The sequence below is a fragment of the Sturnira hondurensis genome, unplaced genomic scaffold (genome assembly GCF_014824575.4).
Source record: "Sturnira hondurensis isolate 20B ecotype Veracruz unplaced genomic scaffold, ASM1482457v3 Scaffold0010128, whole genome shotgun sequence".
Taxonomy (NCBI): Eukaryota; Metazoa; Chordata; class Mammalia; order Chiroptera; family Phyllostomidae; genus Sturnira; species Sturnira hondurensis.
In genome coordinates this window covers 3,721,882-3,738,038 of record NW_028082759.1, presented here as the reverse complement: position 1 = coordinate 3,738,038, position 16,157 = coordinate 3,721,882, and the positions used below count along the sequence as shown (strand labels likewise).

The following is a 16,157-nucleotide window of genomic DNA, read 5'->3' as shown; positions in this document are numbered from 1 at the left end:
TTTCTACCTACCGTCTATGCTACTTATTCTCTGTACCTTTTCCCCCTCTCTCCCCCTCCCACTCCCTTGTTGCTAACCCTCCGTGTGATCTCCATTTCTGTGCTTCTGCTCCTGTTCTAGTTGTTTGCTTAGTTTGTTTTTGTTTTTGTTTTAGATGTGATTGTTAATAATTGTGAGTTTGCTATCATTTTACTGTACATGTTTTCTATTTTCTTTTTCTTAGATAAGTCCCTTTAACATTTCATATAATGAGGGCTTGGTGATGAGGAACTCCTTTAACTTGACCTTATCTGAGAAGCACTTTGTCCGCCCTTCCATTCCAAATGAAATCTTTGCTGGATAGCCCTGGCTGGTGTAGCTCAGTGGATTGAGCACGGGCCTGCAAACCACATGATTGTGGTTCGATTCCCAGTCAGGGCACATGCCTGGGTTGCAAGCCAGTTCCCAGCAGGGGACTCATGAGAGGCAACCATACATTGATGTTTCTCTCCTTCCTTTCCTCTCTAAAGATAAATAAATAAAATCTTTAAAAAAATCTTTGCTGGATAGAGCAATCTTGATGTAGGTCCTTGCCTTTCATGACTTGGAATACTTCTTTCCAGCCCCTTCTTGCCTGTAAGGTCTCTTGAGAAATCAGCTGACAGTCTGATGGGAATTCCTTTGTAGGTAACTGTCTCCTTTTCTCTTGCCGCTTCTAGGATTCTCTCCTTCATTTTAATCTTGGCTAATGTAATTATGATGTGCCTTGGTGTGTTCCTTCTTGGGTCCAACTTCTTTGGGACTCTCTGAGCTTCCTGGATTTCCTGGAATTCTATTTCCTCTGCCAGACTGGGGAAGTTCTCCTTGATTATTTGTTCAAATAACTTTTCCACTTGTTGCTCTTCCTCTTCTCCTTCTGGCACCCCTATAATTTGGATGTTGGAATGTTTAAAGGTGTCCTGGAGGTTCTTAAGCCTCTCCTCATTTTTTTGAGTTCTTGTTTCTTCATTCTTTTCTGTTTGCTTCTTTCTTCCTTTTGGTCCACTCCATTGATTTGAGTCCCAGTTTCCTTCCCATCACTATTGGTTCCCTGTACATTTTCCTTTATTTTGCTTAGCGTAGCCTTCATTTTTTCATCTAATTTGTGACCAAATTCAACCAATTCTGTGAGCATCCTGATCACCAGTACCTCAAACTGTGCATCTGATAGGTTGGCTATCTCTTGGTTGTTTAGTTGTGTTTTTTCTGGAGCTTTGATCTGTTCTTTTGTTCAGGCCATTTTTTTTTGTCTTGATGCACTTGTTACATAGTGAGGGGCAGAGCCTTAGGTGTTCACCACAGTGGGGCAACCCAGTCTCTGTGTCGTGACACTGCATGGGGGGAAGGGGTCCAAGAAGGAACAATGGCACTTGCTGTGCTCTCTGCCAGTTTTCAATCACTTCCCTTACTTCCCACAAGCAAACTGGACCCTTCTGGTGCTGGTTCCCGGGTGGGTGGGCTTATGTATGTTCTAGGACCCTGTGGGTCTCCCCAGCGAACTCTTTTGTGAGGCTGGGAGTCTCTCCCAGAACCTCAGCTCCCACAGGTGTTTTCAGGCTTTATTTCCCTGTGATGAGACCCTGGGTTGTGTGGTCTGTCTTGCTCCCCAGTTTCGCCTGGTTTATCTGCCCAGAATGTGGGACTGCCCAGTCTGCCAGTTGCCTTGGGAACCGTGCCCTGCTTCACAGTCCCGGCCTGGCTGGGTTCACCCGTTGCTGCCTGCGCATCTGGGGTCCACTGGGTTCCAACAGGTTCCAGTTGCCGCTTTGCCGAGTCCTTTCCACCTGGCTGCTTGACTCCGCCTCTCCTACTGGTCTGGATGGATGTTTCTTCTTTAACTCCTTGGTTGTTAGACTTCCATACAGTTCAATTTTCTGTCAGTGCTGGTTGTTTTTTGTTTCTAAATTTTTGTTGTTCTTATTTTGATTGTGTGAGGAGACACAGTGCATCTACCTACACCTCCATCTTGGCTGGAAGTCCCAAAGGCTATATTTTAAGATGTATTTTAAAAGGTTCATTTAAAGAAAAAGTCCTCCTATCCATTAAGAAAAGATTTTTTTATTTGACAATATACCATTAAGTTATAAATGATCACTCTAAAAGTGAGTTTAGCTGTGCTTTTTTAAAGTTCATATGTCAAGATATCGCATTTTATGTGATTGCAACTCTATTTAATGCTGCTTATTCAAATAAGCCTGAGGTTTCCATGATCTGAAAAGAACTACCTTTCTGACAATTTAATTAGCATTAAGCAGAATTTAAATATGGATGTCTTAAAAACGAACAGCCTGGAGAACGTAAATTACCCAAATACTATAAAATAAAGGAGAAAACCTCACAACTGGTGAAGAGAATTAAAGCAATAAGAAACAAGAAGAAATAACTACATCTCATAAGTTTTAGTCACTTGGACTCTATAGATGGTGGTGACCTTCTGCCCTTCTTCCTGGGAAGGTAGAGCCGACTCCTGCATGGATGACAGCGGCAGCATGCCACCTGGTCATCTTTGAGACTTCGAGTAGAGTTTGATTTTTTTTTTTGTATTTTCAGATGCCTATAACTAGCCGAGTGTCTATTTTTCTTATAGAGAGTAAAACATTGTACATCATTGATCATAATTTAGTTTATAAGTTAAATGCTTGCATGTCATCTTGAAAATATGATTCTAGCCCCTGGCTGGTGTGGCTTGGTGGCTTGAGCACCTGCCTGTGAACCACAATGTCACTAGTCTGATTCCTAGTCAGGGCGCATGCCTGGGTTGCAGACCAGGTCCCGGGTTGGGAGTGTACAAGAGGCAGCCGATAGCTGTTTCTCTTGTACATTGGCATTTCTCTCCCTCTCTTTAAGAAAAAATAAATGAAAGCAAGATCCTAGTTTATTTCTTTTATTGGTACCATTTCACATCCTGATTTTTGGTTCACTTGAGTTTGGCTCAGTGGTTCTCAGAATCTACTCTCCATCAGGACGACCCGAAGAGCTTATTGAGACATTGCTGAGCCACCAGCAGAATCTCTCTCCAATTCAGTAGGTCTCTCAGCTGCAGGAGGGGTCTGTCTCACTTCTGGAAACAGGTCTGGCCTGGAGACTTGCCTCAGTAAGGATTGTGGAGGAAGTGCCACGTGGCTTCCAAAGGCCTTGCAGACGTCCACCTCACTCCTGGGTGCCAGGTGTCTACCATGAGAACAAGCCCGGCTTAGCCTGCTGGAAGACCTGAGCTCAGTCCCCGGGTAGTCTCAGCCAAAGCCCCAGGCCTGATGACCAAGCGGATACACAGAAAATTCCGTGGCTGATTTCAGACAAACCAGACCTGACTTGCTGACCCACAGAACTGCTGGCTAAGTGAGTGGTTACTGTTCTTAACTCACTAAGTTTGTGATATAGTTACAGCTGACTCACACACAAGCTAACACTTACTGAGTGAGTGCTAATTATATGTTAGACACTCTGCTAAACATTGTAAATGCGTTAGATCTTACTGAATCCTCTTAACAACCCATGGATACAAATACTCTTATTATTCCCATTTTGCATGAAGAAAGCAGCCATTTTTATCCTCTTTATGGGAAGAATTTATGCCCAGGCCCCCCACGCCTGATCATTACACTCCGATACCCCATTGCCTCCTATATAGGGAATTTGCTGGTTGAGAAATTTATATAACTTCAAAGGTTACAACTTTATGGATTGTTACTTTTGTTACTTGGTCTCTTTAAATTTAACACTAAGGTAAGAGTTTCCAAACGTTTTTCATGGAGAAATTACTTGGGAGGTGAATTTGCTGCTCATACCAGGTTCCCATTCCTGCTTCTTGCCAACATTTCAATGGGAGGGGGGGGGGGTGGGGCTCTCAGGTCACAGCCTCTCACTGAATTGCTAGCAGGCTGAGGGGGAAGTAGCTGGGAGGAAACAGAACACTTTTATCTTAGTTAAAAATTTTTTGTATAGCATTCAGTTATTTTAACAACACGATGAATCTACACATATATTTAAGGAACACATTATCTACAGGCTTTTAAATAAAAGGCTTTTGTACCTTAGGCTCAACAGTTTAGTTCCTTCTCTTGAGTTCCTGCCACCACCCAGACACGGTGTTCCAAGAAGTTTAATTTCTTCAAGGTGGTGCATTAAAAAGTCTGTGATCCTTGAGGGAGTGGTAATGGTGAGGCTTCAGTATGTCAGTAATTTATGCAGCACTTAGAATTGTCTTACATGTCTTCATCTTCCAAAAATAGGACCTTATTTTTGCATGAGTAAGAAATCTCTTAATTTACATTATTAACCAAAGCTCATTTTTTCCCATTGAGTCAGATCTAGCCATTTCAAGTTCTTTTCTAAATTTGTGTTTTTGAGACTTCATTCGAAAAAATCCCAACCAACAGCCCACTTTTCGCAAATATAATAATTGGCCAGAAGCTTTATAAGGTCATAAATACGGTTGTTAGTTAAACAGTAGGTAAGCTGGGCTTAGTGTTTTTTTCTTTTTTAAGAGGTCTATTTTTCCTTCATAACTGCAGTAAGCAAAAGATAAGACAGAGCCATTGCAGAAACACTTAAATAGTTCCTGCTGTATGTATGCACTCTTCCAGTTCTTTACATTTAATCTTCCCCAATTTTTTAGGGTAGGTACAATTTTTGAACCCTTTCACCACATGAGAAAAGTGAGGCAAAGAGAGGATAAAGAACATTCTCAAGTACACATAATTGGTTACTGTTGTATTTGAGTTCACACCAGGAAGTCTGGGTTCAGAGCCCTTATTCTCAATTTTGGTACCATTCTGCCTCTATGACATTAACTGGTTTACACATTAGAAAACTTACTATGATCCTGCTGGTGTGTCTCAGTTGACGGAGTGTCATACTGCAAACCAAAGGGTTGTGGGTTCAATTTCTGGTCACATGTGCCTATGTTGTGGGTTAGGTCCCTGGTTGGGGCGTGTATGAAAGACAACCAATCGATGTCTCACTCTTACATCAATGTTTCTCTCCCTCTTTCTCCCTCTGTTCCCTACTCTCTAAAATCAATAAACATGTCTTCGGGTGAGGAAATACATAAATAAATAAGTAAATAGTTTACTACCTACACAGTCACTACTTTCCTGAAAGGTTGGCTGTGATCCTAACATATAGAAAAGAGCAGGTGTTTTAAGCCAACGAAATAAATGTTAAGATTTCCTTAGTGATGCACACAGGGTCTGGCTGAAGTAACACCTGTGAGGGCGTGGTTGGTAGGGTCATAATATGGGTGTAATAATGTTTAGCTTTTACTTGAACATTTTACCTAAAATGTCAGATGGTGTGCTTGAGTGTGATATTGTCATGGTACAGAATTACATGTTTATGATTTTGTAATAAAATAGGGGCGTTACTTCTGCTGGGCCCTGTATTTTGTATTTCAGTGGAACTTTCGCTTTTCCCATTTCTGAGTTTGTTACACGAGGTCTCAGTGACTGCACCGTCAGTCCTTTTCCTCCTGGTTCTTGCTGGGACTGCAGGTGCCTCACTCACCACAGTTGTCCTCATCGGCCCAGTTCCCGCAGTCGTCCACGCCGTTGCAATGCAGATGCTGAGGCAGGCACTTGGTGACGTTCCCACAGGCAAAATGGCCCAGGGAGCACTGGACGCCCTGTCCACTCCCATGAGAAACTGTGATGAAGAAAGGGGAGAAAAGGTGAATATCAAGGCACTGCAAAGGGTGGGCCCCCCATATTTTATAACCACTTGGTCTTCCCATCCTGGCATGCACGTCCCTACGGCAGCCTCACCTTGTCTGCGAGCCTGACAGTAACAGTTTTCTGAGACCTTCACTCCAATAACACGCTCTCTGCCATGTCCTCCGAAGGTTCCAGGATTCTCCTCTCTTTGTCTTTTCACTTGCTGTTTCCCACCTGGAATGCCTTTCCCATCCTTATTTTTCTATGAAAACCCTACCTATAGTTTACAGTTTAGCTCAATTCCCCTCCTTCTCTTTCAAAATTGTTTTAGCCAATCGTTTTAAAAATCAGGACTTTATTGCATTCTTACTGTTAGCTCAGAATCCAGGCGGGTCTGGTGCCAGAGGAGGAGAAAGACATTATGGATATCAGGGACGCACATGCCATGTGCTCATTCACAGACTGAGTGTAGGCCCTTTGCACACAGCATCAAATGAAACAAGGAAACGCTCTGCTCTTTTCTGATTGGCTGCTATCACTCAGCAACATGTACTTAAGGTTCCTCCATTTCTTTCATGGCTTAGTACCTCCTTTGTTTTTAGTGTGGATTAATAACCCATTGTCTGAATGTGTGTCCAAGTTCTGGCAGTTATGAATAAAGCTGCTGTAAACACCTCTGTGCAGGTTTTCACAGGGACATAACTATGCCTTTTAAAAATATTTATAGATTTTCAAAGCTCACTGTAGACTCCAGTATAATTCTGTTGCTTATTCTCCTTACCAAGTTTGTACATCTTTGACACTTTCTAGAATAATTGTTCATTATAAAGAAATAAAAGCAGAATAGTTTGAACAGAAAATAAAGCTTCTGATGTGAAAATGTATTTATGGTCTATCATTAACTCATGAGAAGAATAAAAGTGTCTATTTCCTTTGTAAAGCACAGTGGGGCATTTTAGTAATAGGGCAACAGCGTTCTTACAGATAAGCAATTTACGGTGGACTTTGACTGTTCTTAGTTGTTTTATAGTGCATAATTTGATGAAGGAAATAGTGAAATTTATATCATAATGAGCTGCGTTTTAAATAGTTTTCTCACATGTGCAGTTATTTAAAAATTATTTTTCAATACTTTTTCAACAAATTGACCAAAACAACTTTGTTTTGTTTTTTTGTATCATAGGATGTCACTGGTAGAACATCACACACTTCAGAGACCACAAGTATAAATAAATTAATCTGCACTGAGACTGACTTTTTCATATATTTATTAAGATATAAAGATTAAATTATTGGAAAAATTATTTGAGGAATTGTCAATGTTCAGCCACATTTACTGTTTTAACTAGATATTACTGCCCATGTTTTTATGTTGGTGTTTTGAAAATTTTTCTTTGAGTAATTTACTTTCATAAATATTACAGTTTTTTTTTAAAGATTTTATTTATTTATTTTTAGACAGGGAATGGGAGTGAGAAAGAAAGGGACAGAAACATCAACGTGTGATTGCCTCTTCCGTGCCCCCTACTGGGGACCTGGCCCACAACCCAGGCATGGGCTCTAGACTGCAAATCAAACCAGCAACCCTTTGGTTCACAGGCTGGTGCTCAGTCCACTGAGCCACATCAGCCAGGGCAATACTGTGTTTTCATGACCTGTCTTTTAAATTTATATTTAGAGGCAGATATAGCTCTTCAGTGTATCATGAAATCAGTCCTATTTTCATAACATTATGACTCAACACATGTATATGAAATCTTAAATAGTGATACTTTTAAAATGAGTTTTTTATTTTCTGATGATCTCAAACTTACGAAGAAGATGCACGAAGAATGTTTTCCCCTCACTCATTGTGAAAAGGAGTTTAGTTTGTTTAACTTGAGTTAAATATCAATAAAATAAAAAGCGAAGGTGATTGTTTTATTTTATAAGATTCATAAATAGAATAATGTTTGTAAATTGAAGTTAAAGACATCCAAAAACAAGGTTGTTGAATTTGTTGCTATAATGAGTTACTATTAATGTAAAACCCAAATATGGTAGAGACTGTTGCTTTGCTGATTCAATAGTAATTTCCAAACTCTGCTCTCTTGCTACTCTCCCATTATAGAGGTTGAAAAAGCAAACAGATTTTTTCCTAACTCCCTTGCTTCTGGGTGGCTAAGACGCACACTTCTGGCTCTGACACATGGTCTGTAGCCTGCAGAGGATGCGTTAGCTTTCCTGATACAAAAGACCAATGGAGCTGTGTGCATGAATACTTGTCTTGATCCTGAATACACAAATTCTGCTGAGGCTAACATTACTACAGCATAATATTACACTCATAACTACTAGTTTGAAATTTTTGTGTTCATCAGCTTGACCTCATTATTCTTTTATTTATTTATTTTTATTTTTATTTTTAATTTTTAATATTTTATTTATTTATCTTTAGAGGGGAAGGGAAAGAGAGAGGAAGAGAAACATCAATGTATGGTTGCTTCTTGTGCATCCCCTGCTGGGAACTGGCCTGCAACCCAGGAATGTGCCCTGACTGGGAATCGAACCGCGATCGTCTGGTTCACAGACCTGTGCTCAATCCACTGAGCTACACCAGCCAGGGCCTTTGACCTCATTATTCTTATTAATTTATATAATAAATATATTTTATAAAGTGAATTAAGAAGTTTTAAAACCACTGATCACTTAGTTTGCTTCTTCAGTTACATTTATGTATCTATGGCCTTTCTACACTTCAAAACTCATTTTTCTATACATGCCCCAAAGCAGCCTACTGTAGAATTCACAAAAATTCAAGATTTCTCAAAGTTTAAAAATGTATGCCCAGTTTGATGATAAATGTATTTTACACACCTTTTCTGAGATTTTGATATTTCTCAGGGGTGAATATATATATACCTTGCGTAAGATTACATATATTTTGTGGCTCCCTACCAACCAAGGACATTTAGTGTAGCTCTATATTTTTGTAGTTATTAAGAAGTAGTAACATTTTTCCAAATATAAATTTATATCAAAATATGTTATGGTAAGCTATACATACCTTGTTCTATCCATTTCTCAATTCTGATATACCCCTCCTCACTGAGGATCTCCCATTAGATGGGTCTATGTAGTGTGGCTACACGTGATGAGAGTTCAGTGATCTCTGCATGTGAGGCTTGTCGGAGGAAGCAATACTTTTTAATCTCTTGGGTGTGTGTGTGTATATGTATTTGTAATTGCAAACACAAATACAAAGCATTAAATAAAAGGATGAGGATAGCAGCAGGAAGAAAATGGCTTCATTTGAATCACTTTTTGATTATTTTTAAATTAAATATTTTTGGTCCTAAAGGTGGGAGCCATCTCTTTTCATCTAATGAGTGAACAAATGATAAAAACATTTAAGAAAACTGGATTTAGTGCAAACATTGCTAGGCTTATGTCACAGGGAAATTATGTAGCTTAGAAGTAGATGTATATCTAAATACATTTTAAAAGGCTTTCTGACCACAAAAAATGAGCTGTTAAATATATCTGAATGTCTCTATGCACTGGGAATCAAAGTCTCCAGAATTAGGAAATAATATAAACAAACAAACAATCCAATTAAAAAACGGGCAAAGGACCTGAATGGACACATCTTCAAAGGGGACATACAGATGGTCAATAGACATATGAAAAAAATGCCCAATGTCAATAATCATCAGAGAAATGTAAATTAAAATTACAAGATATCACTTCACATCAACAAATCAACAAATAACAAGCATCGATGAAGATGTAGAGAAAAGGGAGCCCTTGTGCAGTGTTGGTGCAGGTTGGTGTAGCCATGATGGTGAATATTATGAAGGTTCCTCAAAAAATTCAAAATGGAACTGCCTTATGATCCAGGAATTCCACTTCTGCACATTTATATGAAGAAACCCCAAACACTACTTTGAAATACTACATGCATCCTTATATTCATTGCAGCATTATTTACAATGGCTAAAATATGTTAGCAACTCAAGAGCTCATCAATGGATGAGTGGATTAAAAAGCTGTGATTGATATATACAACAGAATATTACTCACCCATGAAAAAGAATGAAACCTTACCATTTGTGAGAGCATGGATGGACCTAGAGGATATTATGCTAAATCAGTCAGAGAAAGACAGATACCATATGATTTCACTTATCTGTGATATCTAAAGAAGAGAATAAACAAATAAAATTGAAACAGTCTCATAGGTACAGAGAACAGATTGATGTTTGCCCAAGGGGAGGGGTTGGGGGGCTGGGTGAAAAAGGTGAAGGGATTAAGAAGTAGTATGATAGTCATGGATAGGGATGTAAAGTACAGCAAAGGGAATATAATCAATAATATTATTATAACTATGCATGGTGCCAGGTGGGTACTGGAAGTATTCGGGGGAACATTTTGTAAAGTATACAATTGCCTAACCACTATGCTTATATACCTGAAACTAATACAAAACTTTACTGAATGTAAACTCTAATTGAAAAAAATATATAATTTTAACTGAGACTTGGTAGCAAAACAGACTCAGAGCTGAATCGAAACACCTAGCAGAGCTTTAGTGATGCAGCAGATAGTTAATGGTGGTGACCACATTTCAGTGATGGGGTGTTTGGCTCTATTAATGTGGTGTAAGTTAACGCTTAACATTGATATCAATGCTTCTTGCTTTTAGCGGTACTTGAAATTCAATGCTTGTGATTACAGTTTTTAAATTAAATATTCTCATCTCATGCAAACACCATTCATGATTTGAGAAACATATTAATTAATTTTTAAAAAAAGAGCCCTAACTGAAAACTTGCTCCAATGCATAAGAACTCAAATAAATATTACAGTTATATTTGAAGCAACTTAAAAAAATACTTAATCATTTTAATAGCAACAGCAGAAGCATTTTTGATGAAGCACTTAAATCTCTTCCTTCTGAAAATCCTTTGAGACCAAGTGGATGGAAAAACAGAGCAGCCGTCACATAGGCTGATTGCCAAGTGAGACACAAGTATTGAGTGATTATCAGTGACTTTCTTTTTTTCTGCCAGAGAATGAGTTGTTGTCATTCCCCTATGACTAAAAAGTGCGTATATGTTTTGTATGTGTTTTAGAGGGTCAGTGTGAACTGCAGTACCCAGAGAAGGAAAAAAAATGGTATAGATTTTGGGCATTTATTGTAGCTTTCTTCAACTTAACGGGATCCAGTGTAACTCAAGGGCCAAAGCCAGAGAGCAAGTACAGTGAAGTTTCTTTTATAATGTGGTTTTGAGGAAATTGCACCAGTTTTCATGGCAGAAAGGTGACTATACTGTGGCTGGCTATCATTTTGAGGGGAGACATGATTTGACCTGGATGACATCCAAATCTTGACTCCTTCTCTGAGAAATACAATCTAAAGGGCTTCAGTAAACGTTTCGTAGAAGCTAAGTTCTTAGCGATTTGTAATGAATGAAATAAATCCTATCTTTTATTGTTGACAGATCTTGACAGAAATGCACAAACACTTCCAATTGTGCCCAGGGAACTTGTGAAAACACCCACTCAGCAAAACGATAAACCTTGTTCTGTAACAGCATCAACGCTAAAATGGAAACTTTCAACGTGATTGCTCTGTGATCACTGCAGTCTCTATACTAAAGGCAGTGTTGCTCACTTGAATTTAAAACAAAGCAGGTGAGTACATTTCATTCAGTGTTTATAGGATTTTTGCATGGCTGTGATTCATATAGGCACTGAGAGTTTCACTGGATTCTTTAACTTATTTCCAGTATTTTTACATTCTATGGAAAATAAGTCCTATTGTTATTTTCTTAGATAATGACTCACATCATCAAAAATACAGAGGAAGTTTACTAAAATGTCTTGCTAGGAAGAAACAAAAGCCGACCAAACAGAAAAAAATAAAACAAAACCAAACCAGACACAAAGAGAAATATTCCCTACATTCTTTGAAATATATTTTCTATCTTAAGTAATGTCTATCAATAACTATCAGATATCTAAAATAAAAACAAATAAAAATATCAGTTGTAATAGGGGAATGTTAAATCACATGGTATAACTATGGAACTATATATTTATATGTATATGTAGTTCAACAATTTAAACATGAGGTAGATATATGTCTATACAGTCTACACAGTTCGTCTACACAGGTTAGTCTTATTTATATAAAATAAAGGATTATGCAATATTTGTATTTACAAAGTTCTGATACATTAACAAGAAACTTAACAGTGGTGATCCTTGGGAAGCCGAATCAATAATGTCAAGAGAAATAATATCAAGAAAGGAGAGATGTTACTCTGCAGTTCATGTCCTTAGGAAAATTTGATCTTTTAAAAAAAGTGTGTTTATGTGTAATAATAAAAAATAATCTGAAGTTATCTATAGATATTCAAATGTGTGAAAGTTTGATTTCTTAGCTATAAATATGAAACACCCTGTATTCTGGGTTAGTTTTCTGTTGACCCATTCTAACAAGGTAGGATGAGAGCAGTAGCTCTCAATCAGGAGGATTTTGCAACCCAGGGGACATTTGGCAGGATCTAGAGACATTTTTTATTGTCACAACCTTATGGATGCAACTGCCATCTAATAGTTGGAGTCTAGGGATGCTGCTGAACATTCCACAATGCACAGGATAGCTCCTCAAGACAAAGATTCATCCATCCTAAAATGTCAACAGTGCCAAGTTCGAGAGACCCAGGGCTAAGGCACTGGTGAAGAATCAAAGGGAAAACATTCCGTACCGGCCAACTGTTAACCCATGAGCTTATTTGGGGGAACAGGCAATTACTGACTTCAGTGGCTGTTTATCATTTAGCGGAGATTTTCAAATGGATTTCAAAAGATTTTACAAGTAGATAGACGTTACCAGAGGGACCAGCACAGCTGCTGAATCTCTTAAAAGGTTGTGATTGTTGCTGTTTTTGACAAGTCACTTGGGAAAAAGTTTACGGTTTGTAATGTCCACTAGTGCCAGGGAGGATGTTTGTGTTACTTATAAGGAATAATATCTTAGCTACAAAATTATTAAACAATGTTTGGGTTACTAAGACAATCTCTGGAGGTTTCAAGACATTGGATAGAAAATTAAAGTATATGTTGCTAAAAGGAATAAGAAACAATATTTTCAGGATGCTTAAACTAGTTTCCGACTCTATGAATAATATAAGCAGATGTTTAAAATAAGCTATCATTTAAAGTTCAATAAGCTATCATCATTTAAATAAGCTATCATTGTAGACTTTAAGTTTGAAATTTTGAGATGTGTATGCTCTGTATAAACAAAATGCCTTGAAAAAAATTCAATCATCTATACCTCAATAAAATTGAACAAAAGAGCAAAGAAATTCAATTGTCCTGACAAAGTCCAGACACTCAATATCTTTTCATAATATTGCTTCAGTCGTTTCTCATTTTCAATCTTCTATTATGCACTTTCTCATAACTTTTAGTACCAGCTCCAGATAAATCAGATACTGTGTGCACCGGGAATCATGTCTTTTGTATTGTCTGTCCCCATCCAGTTGGACACACAGAACTGACCCAGGGACAGGACTGTGTGCCACCCCTGCATGTGTCAGGTGGAGTGCTGCCTTCTACAGATGAAATGGCCGTGGGGTGGACAGAGTGGTTTTCCTATTTACCTGCCTACATCCTGGGCTTTTTTCAGGATTAAATATCATCTCCTCTTGAAAGCTTCCATTTCATCCTCAGGCTGAATTCCACGCCTCTTTTCTGTTGTCTGAGCATCCTGTGCTAATCCCATTCTAGCCCCTTGTTGCCCTGTATTGCAATTCTGTCCACATGGGTCTCTCCAGCCAGCTTTCTGAGGGCAGAGACCGTGCCTCAAATCATGCTCGTGTTGCCTGCGTTTAGCCTGGCAGTTTAAGATGGCAGTACCTATTTCTGGTTGATGAATGAGAAATAGACATGTGCTGCACTGAATCGAACAGAAATGGACTGACCATTTATTAGTGCTCTCTACTCATTGTTACCACTCTAACAATCCATGCCATATCCTACTCCTATTCCCCCTATATCATCAGTCTAGGAAAACATAGGACACGTTTGTTACAAATGACTTCCCATGGAAACCAAACCAAAAACCCTAGAAAAACTAGTCAGAACGTGTTAAAAATTTTAGTAAGTTATATCTTCCCATTAAATTTGATCTGATTTTTAAAAACTCTTGACTCATTTAGGAATGCCCGATAAGTTAGTGGGATAACATTTGAGGATAATGACTGAAGTTTTTCTTTCCCCTAAATTTGTTTTGTTGCCAAGACCCTTCACTCATTTATTCAGTGATACTCACTGCTTCACAGGGAGGCCTTTATAGCTGAGAACCAAGCAATATAATATTACCACCCGAATTACTTTGTAAACTCCAGGCTGAAGCAATACCGAAAGCCCGGATTTCCATGGCAAGAACAAAGCTTTTGGGGAGACAATGTTTCTTTTTCTTTAAGCTCAAAAAGGTTGACTTACCTGGAGGACTTAGAAGATAAAGTTTATATATATATATATATATATATATCATAGACTGAGAAAAATGTTTATGTGATGCTTAATTTTTTTGAGTTTTCAATATTTATTTAATTTTTTAATTTTAATTCTAATTTCTTTGATTGTTGTGCACTCGATGCTTAATTTTATGGGTTAATTTGGATAGGCTATAGCACCATCCAGATGTTACTGCGAAGGCATTTTGTAAATGTGGTTAGCACCTGCAGTCAGTTCACCTTAAGTAAAGGAGATTCCCCTCAATAATATGGATGGGCTTCATCCAACTACTTGAAAACCTTAAGAGCAAGTAAGGTTTCCCTGCAGAAGAAAAAATTCCAGGTGTGGACCACAGTGTCAGCTCCCCCCAAAGGTTTTTAGCCTTAAGAGTTTCAAACTTGCCCAGCTACATCCTACAAGTGAGTAAGCCAGTTCCTTGAAATAAATCACTCTCTATATCTGTATCGACAACTATCTATACATATATATTCATAGATACCTACATATAAATATATATAAGTAATATAAATGTAAAAATCACTTCTTATATATCTATATCTATATCTACATTATACATGTACAAATGAATATACATATATAAATGTATATATATTTCCTACTCATTCTGCCTCTCTCATAGAACCTTGACTAATTCAACATATGAGGAAGTTTTTGTGCCCCTCCCCCAAAGAAGTAAGAATCTGAGTATCAGTTGGTAATGTTTCTTGAGTGAATAAGTAGGCCTTTAAACAGACTAGTGGAGATCTATGAATCTTTTTTGATTTGCAGCATGTAAAACTTCTCCCTTCTACACTTCGTTTTGTGGCAAAGCCACAACCACAGTTACGTCTAACTCTGTTTCCCCCGGACCTGCACTTGCACGGCTAAACTCGGCAGGACAAAAGGGCATGATCCCTTTCAAATCCAGGACGCAAATCTAAGTGGGTCCTTGATGCTGACCAGCAGCCGTGCCCTCTTCCACCGCTCCTTCTTCCCTATATTCTCTCTGTGTCCTAGATGACTATTTTATTCCTTCTCCTCTCAAACCCCAGCACCTCCTCTCCCGTATCCCACCTCAGTCATAAACCCGAGGCCACCAGAGGAGCACTGCATCTCCCATGGGCCACCCTCATGTGTCCTGCGTCCTCACCCCTGTTATGGAAGAGCTGTCTGTGCCTCTAACGTCAGCCCTTCAGCTGAGCTCCCGGGCTGTGTCCTCTGTCTCCTCAGGACACATGCCGACGATTCTCCTTTCTCTCTTAACAATCACCAATTTTACTTCTTTCCTGGGTCATTCCCAATAGTCTCCTTTCTTAGGAACAAGACAAAAGGAAAAAAACCCATACTTTTTCATGCCAGTTACATCCCCATTTCCTCTCTCTCTCTCTTAGGCAAAACTTGTCAAAATTTTCTGTACTAGTACCTCTGTTTCAATCTTTGTGTTTAACTTTACTTCTAAAGTAAAGTTAAACTTTACCCAAGTTTAACGGTAGTAAAAGTTTAAACTTCACTAAAGTAAAAAAAAGTTAAACTTTACTAAAGTTTAAACTTTAGTAAAAAAGTTTTAAAAGGTTTAAAAGTTTAAACTTTACTAAAGTAAAAAAGTTAAGCTTTACTAAAGTTAAACTTTACTTCTAAAGTAAAGTTAAACTTTACTTCTAACTAAGTAAAATTTTGGAAATTGATTGAATATAATATTAACATTCCCTTGTGAAGTGGGGTTATCATGTTGACGATGCCCTTAGGGCCTTTTGAGGGGACTTGTCACTTACCGTTTTTTTTCCCACAATTCTTCACCAGCTGTCACTCCAGCTATCACTAATTCATCTGCCTCTGTGGTCTCAGCACTCTAATTACCATTTCTAACTCACTATTGGAATCTGCCGGGAGCTAAAAGTGCAGATACACAGACACATTAGATGCCTGTGTGCAGAGTGAGCAAATGAGCTACAAAGGAGGGCCTGTCTGCGTTTC

At 38.4% G+C, this 16,157-nt stretch overlaps 1 protein-coding gene across 1 annotated transcript in view; it reads right to left on the bottom strand.

Moving 5' to 3' along the window:
* Nucleotides 1–16,157, bottom strand: part of RXFP1 (relaxin family peptide receptor 1) — an 81,316-nt gene that overhangs the window by 48,489 nt on the left and 16,670 nt on the right. The window contains exon 2 of the mRNA XM_037058290.1: nt 5,524–5,661. Coding sequence (XP_036914185.1) covers nt 5,524–5,661 — 138 coding nt within the window. The remainder of the gene's footprint in view (nt 1–5,523; nt 5,662–16,157) is intronic.